This window comes from Carassius auratus, chromosome 23, assembly GCF_003368295.1.
Source record: "Carassius auratus strain Wakin chromosome 23, ASM336829v1, whole genome shotgun sequence".
In the NCBI taxonomy this organism is placed as follows: Eukaryota; Metazoa; Chordata; class Actinopteri; order Cypriniformes; family Cyprinidae; genus Carassius; species Carassius auratus.
Genome location: NC_039265.1, coordinates 2106815 through 2113499, shown reverse-complemented (window position 1 = coordinate 2113499; position 6685 = coordinate 2106815). Strand labels below are relative to the sequence as shown.

Genomic DNA, 6685 nt, shown 5'->3' with positions numbered 1-6685 from the left:
GAACTGGGTAATCAATCCAATGTAATTAATTCTCAAATTTAAGACATGCACCAATTGAATCTATACCTTATAGTAACACATTTAACTGAAATGACTGAAAAAAAGCATGACTGACATTCTCAGTTTGAACAAAGGCAAAGTTTTACACAATGATGCATTTCATTATTGCATTTGTAAGAAAACGGATAAGTTAAAAGTATTAATTATAATATTAAACCATTATTATCAATAAATTACATTAATAAATTAACCTATAAATTAATTTTGTTTAGACTTTTATGATGCATCTTCTTCCAATGGATTCACCAGCACTTCATCCTCTGCCAGCAGGTGGCGCTCACAGAACAGCAGAAACAGGACGGTTTCCTCTAAATCAGAGACTTTTAAGGTCCTGCGGGAACCCTGTTAATAATATTAATAATAATAAGAAAAGTCTGAGAGCGTTTGACGGTGTCTTGTGTGAGAGCGTCACTCTACAGACAACACCGTTTCACAGATGTCACCTTTAGGGTTAATCTAGATATTATGATGGTCAACAGAAACCCAGCACTTCTCTCAGTACACTGACTACTGGACAGTGGATAAAACCAGGAGTCCACCAGAACTGGAGCGGAGCGTCTGTTGAAAAGTGTAGGGCAGACAAAACCCAGCTTTATTTTATTCTCCAAAACATGTCATCCAGAAAACAGTCTCTCCGCGGCCTCGGCTACATCTCCTTACTCATAACAAGCATACAGACCACTCGCATTTCCATCGATACACTATAAAATACTGAGCAGTTTGTTACATCAACAAGACTTAAGAAATGCTTTAATACATTATGGATTCGATAAAATGAATTGTACAGAATTTACACGCTGCTGTCTGATTTCACTGGTCATAACAGAGTAAGACAATCTGTGTTGGATGCTAATCGTGAAAGAAACTACGAAAAATATCAAATTAAGTTAAATCAAGAAAAAGCAGAGAGGACAAACAGAAACAACCCCACAGTCATGGCAGTGCACTGGACAACATCAGCTTCCTGGCTTCAGACGGTTATTGACATGTCTTGTACCCACGATGCACCTCTTCCTCAGGCACACACATGCTGGAGGGAACATATGCAGACGCCTCGGAAAACAGCTCCACCCGGATCACATTAAATAAGAGTCTGTCTCTGTCTGTCCTGCAGTCCTCAGTCGTAGTGTAGCGCCGTGTAGAAGATGATCCAGACCACCTGCACGCACACACACACACACACACACACACACACACACACACAGAGAGAGAGAGAGAGAGAGAAGCCTGAATCAATGCTTTTAAAAACAAAACCAAACTTGCATGTGTTATAATGAATTCAGTGCAATTAAACAAATAAATTCTTTATTCATTTTCTGTCATTAAGTCCTCTTAATTTTGTCTACCAAGGAAAATAACTGTTAGTTAATGTGTCATATGAGCTGAAAAATGTATGGTTTGTTATGAGAAGACGTTATTTGTCTGAGATACAACTATTTGAAAATCTGTAATCTGAATAACAAATAATTGTTGAATGATTAGTTTATTTTATTTTGATGCTCATAGTTTTTAAGTGTAGTTTGCACTCAACACACAACATTTCCAAATATACTCGCTCTACAGTTTTATTCTAAAGTTCATGCTCTGTAAAAGTCCAATTTAAAACACGAATCTATGAAGCATCAGTTCAGTACAGGTTTAACAGGAAAAGACGGGATGTTTTTACCAGAAACAAAGCAAATGAAGTCATGAAGCCCTCTTTGGTGAGCTCCCATGTTCCTCCGTACTCCTCCTCGTCCACCTGCTGGAAACTGCTGATGTACAGGTACAGGACGCCTGCGTTGATGATACAGAATCTGCAGGAAACACAGTCACAGCTCATGTGTGATGAGGCTATGATCTCAGGAACACACTTCACTCTGAACGATACTCACATGGCTATCCCCAGAAACCCTTTCAGGGGTGCGACGCCCCATATCACACCCAAGATCACAGCGATGATCTGACGGAGCCAGTAAACTACGTCTAAAAACTCATCCTGCAATCAAACAAAGAACAAGAAATGCATGTATGGCATTAATAAAAGAGCAAAAAGCATAGACAGATGAACGGACAGACTAGGGCTGGGTGATATATCTAATGATATGATCATGTGCCGTAGATCACTGACAAGCTACGCAAAATCACGTTGATCATCCCAGATGAATCGCCTTCAAATGAACGTGACATTGTGTAGCTTGAGAATGTAATTATTTATTCCTGTATCATCATATTAGACTGATTTCTGAAGATCACGTGAGACTGAGGAATGGAGGAATGATGCTGGAAATACAGCTTTGATTACAGGAATAAATTACATTCTACAATATATTAAAATAGAAAACAATTATTTTAAATTCCAATAATATTTCACAATATTACAGATTTGTTCTGTATTTCTAAATAAATTAAATCTAGCCTTGATCAGCAGAGAGAATTCTTAAAAAAAAAAAAAAACATTACCAATCTTCCTGATCTCGTGTATACTGTATATAATACTGTATATAACACTGATAAAGGGGAGCAGCTCATGGCAGCATTAATCCGTTAAAGAGATCAGTCCATATACAGGACACCTAGACCCCTGACCCCTGACCCCTAAACAGTGACCATCACAGCTCAATGTCCACATTCACACATCCAGGACATATTATAACAGATACAGCACGGCCTGAGTAGAGAGTGAAGCAGACCTTCTCGTCCCACACTGCTCTGCAGCTCACGGCTTTGCTCCACGAGGACTGCTTCACTCCTCCGTTCACCGCGTGAACCTCCTCTTTCCGCTTCGAGCTGCTCGTCATGACGCTCCGTCGCTGCAGACTAGAGAACACACGCGCTCCGTTGATTGAAGACTTGACCCGGACTGTAAAATATCAGATCTGCTACTGCTTCTCACCCCACATTGAGACAGCTGAAGGAACTGGTTCTGCGCATGCGCAGCGAACTCATGACCTTGGCATTCCGTCCAATGAGCGAATGCGACGTCTGCACGGTCAGCCAATGAGAGCGCAGAACGCTCCTCTGGCGCATGCGCCCTCCACAGGTAAGCAATCATCACTGCGATATCAGAGAGTGATGGGAAATGAATGGGTTCAGAGAAAGAGCTTATTTGCATGTTTTGTTTCTTTAAACACAATGTAAAATGTGCATGAGAAATCATTGCATTTACAAGAACCGCAGGCCAAATCATAGGAACTGCGACGAGAATGGATCAAGCATGCAATCAGTCAATAAGCTATCGTTTCCCCCAATTTGAGATTTTATTTATTTTATTTTTTGCTTTGTTTTCTTCAGTGTTGGGCTAAATAGTGTTAGATAAAGCTTATGTGACATGTTTTGTGAGTCACAAAACACACGTGCATCTCTTCTATAGTTACACGTTTTGTGTGTATATCGTATCTTTATTTATTAGAAATATATTGTGGTAAAGAGGCAAAAGGATCTGTCCTGTTGAAAATTGTTTTTAATATTTTCATTATGTAGAAAGTGCTATAGAAAGAAACCAGCAGACTCTCGAGGCAGTGTTATATTGTGGATATTCTATATATATATACATTTATATTACGCATCTATAATCTATATCTGATCTATAATCATTAGTAACAACTCAGCCTTGTTCCAATGTTCATACTATCCATCCTAAACAGTATGTATACAAACATACACTCCTTCACATCCTTCTCTTCATTCTCTGAGGCAGAAGTCTCAAAACTCATCCTTTCTAATCAATCTACTTCTTGTCCGCTTGATCCTATTTCATCTCATCTCCTTCAAGCCATTTCTCCTGCAGTTGTACCTGCATTCACTCACATCATCAACACTTCTGGCTCTGCACCCATTTACCTAAATTTGTTACTTCAGACTTATGTGCCTCTAGAAGCTTGCATTCTGCAAGTGAACGTCGCTTGATTGTGCCATCCCAAAGAAGCACAAAGTCACTTTTACGGACTTTTAAATTAAATGTTCCCTCCTGGTGGAATGACCTCCCCAACTCAATCTGAGCAGCTGAGTCCTTGGACATCTTCAAGAATCGGCTTAAAACACATCTCTTCCATCTTTATTTGACCCTCTAACTTTAACACTCACTATTCTAATTCTATTCTTAAAAAAAAAATCAACCTTTCTAATCTTTTTGTATTCACTTTTCTTTTCTTTCATTATACAATTATATAAAGAAGACCTCTAATCAATTGGCTTGCTCTATTCTTTTTTTATTCTATCTGTTTTCTTGTTATTTATTATATTATTTAAAATCCCATGCTACGTGTACTGTGTTAAGCTAACTGAGACTTGTTATAGCACTTATATATCATTGCTCTTTTTGTTGTTTTTGATTGCTTCCACTGTCCTCATCTGTAAGTCGCTTTGGATAAAAGCGTCTGCTAAATGAATAAATGTAAAAGTGTAAACAGTATGTGAGATTAGAATTAGTCTGTCCCGAAGCTTAGTAGGCCGATATTAAAAAGAGTATGTCAAAACTCCCAGGATGGTCTACTATTTCATGTCAATTTATGAAGTGTGCATCCGTGGATAATATCATAGACAGTAAAAGATTGGCTAATATTACCCACAATCCATTGCGCTTTGACGAATGATTTAACATTTAACCTGGCAAAACATATATTTATATATTTATTTATTTATTGTTATATTTGCTTCTAAGTATAAATTTGACAGAATTAAAAAAAAAATGCATTTTGTTTTGACTACCTATATTTTGCTATCAGAGTTCGACTTGGGGTAAATCAATCTGAGGCTTTCTAGACAAGCTATAGAACAAAATAAAAAAATACATTCAAAACTAAAATGTGTCTTTCTGCTTTCTTAATACTTAATATTAACGATTATTATTAAATCCTAATTCAAAAATTATTTGAATGCTTGACAGCCCCAGTTTTGGTTAAAAAATATATATTTACAGAGAAATGCTCTAAATAAACACATTTAAATTAAAATAACAAAGCATTTTTCTCAGGTTATGTAGCATTACTCCACTGGGTAGAAAAATGTGGTCTAATATGAAGCAAATATTTTTTTGTAATAATGAAAAATGTCAAATGTTGAGTGGATAAATGTAAACTTGAATATTTTCACATTTTAAATAATTAGCTTTATTACAGTGAAAATATAAAAGCCAGTAATAAAGACAAACAAAGATGTTTTTACAATAGCACACATCCTATTATTCATGCACAGTATAAAGATTATAATACATGCTAATAAATATATAAATATATATCATATGTTATTATATATATATATATATATATATATATATATATATATATATATATATATATATATATATATATATATATATATATATATATATATATATATATATATATATATATATATATATGTAAGAGAGCACTGTCAAGCCTCTTGATACACTTGTGCAGCATGCAGTGCACACTTCCTCTTGACCTTGCACTTGCAGCACAGCTTTAACCACAGGAACACTGTGCTTATACAAATTACTCCAGTTTAATTGCTCTAGTAGTCTATCACTGTAATTTAACTTCTCTGAAACTTTTTCATAATAATATTTTTCAGTTTGCTTCGAGCAGGAATAACTTTAGTGCAGCTAGTCGTTATCTTCGCGTATCATATTAATTACTCTCTACCAGTATATTGGTATCGAGTCGATCATCCGGGCTTCGGATGCAGTGTTGCCAGATTGGGATTCTTGTGGTGACGTCAAACCGGGGGGACAAATGCGTTGGGACAGTCGATAAAATCATGGGCTACTTTTTGATTCCCGTAAATATTTCATATTAAATATTTCAGCGCGAAAGTCGCTCGGGACAGATGGCGGAATGTATCTTTTGCAAGTGTATTTGAGTCTTACACTTTTAAACTGTGAGACCTTTTCTGTGAGCTCACACCCAAAGTGTGTCTTTCCCTCTTTCCAGGTGGGATAATTGCAAATCTATTCCCTAACAAAACCTGGAAACGTTACTTTGGCCTATTCACGTAAACAGTCGATTTATACTAAACATCGTTGGTTATAGTGAAATGTAAACAGTTGAGAAACAAATCTCATGAGTAACAGTTAGATCTGTGCATGAGGTCAGAGTGACGGCAACCTAAACAAACATGCTGCTGTCTGTCTGTCTGTCACTAATGTTTATTTATGCATTTAAGACTACCAGTGTTATTTTGAAGTTATATAGATTATTCTGTATCTGTGGTATTTCTGTATCTGAATACTACTGTTTTACCTAACTGAAAACTTAAAGCACAGTTAATTTTAGCTGTATCTTGTTATTGTAGCCTATTTGTTGGTGACATAGCTAGTCATTTATCTATTTTTATTTTATTACTGTTTACTTGTCTTTTTCAGTTAAAATTAATTAAATTCAGAGTTTGAAATCAAAGTTCGTTTTAACTATCTCCCTTACAATATAAATATTAATCAAGAACTTTAGAAATTGAAAAATACAAATATGTCACTAGGTGACAAAACATTTAGTTTGGATGATTGTGGATGACTGTGTTTAAAAAATATGTATAAAAATACACTAAAGCCTCCATAACAGCCACCTAAACTGATAAAACGTTTAAATCGGCGTGTAGTCGTGCTGGAGGTCTTCAATCCAATCTGGCAACACAGCGCCGGAGACGCAGCAGGTCACGTGACGCT

General features: G+C 36.2%; 1 protein-coding gene across 1 annotated transcript; it reads right to left on the bottom strand.

Moving 5' to 3' along the window:
- Nucleotides 1-616: 616 nt before the first annotated feature.
- rab5if (RAB5 interacting factor) lies at nt 617-2984 on the bottom strand. The gene is made up of 4 exons (XM_026199208.1): nt 2733-2984; nt 1935-2038; nt 1727-1856; nt 617-1219 (listed from the first exon to the last, which is right to left on the bottom strand). Exons 1-4 carry the CDS (start codon nt 2838-2840, stop codon nt 1178-1180), a joined length of 384 nt encoding a protein of 127 aa, XP_026054993.1. The 5' UTR covers nt 2841-2984; the 3' UTR covers nt 617-1177.
- Nucleotides 2985-6685: the final 3701 nt, after the last annotated feature.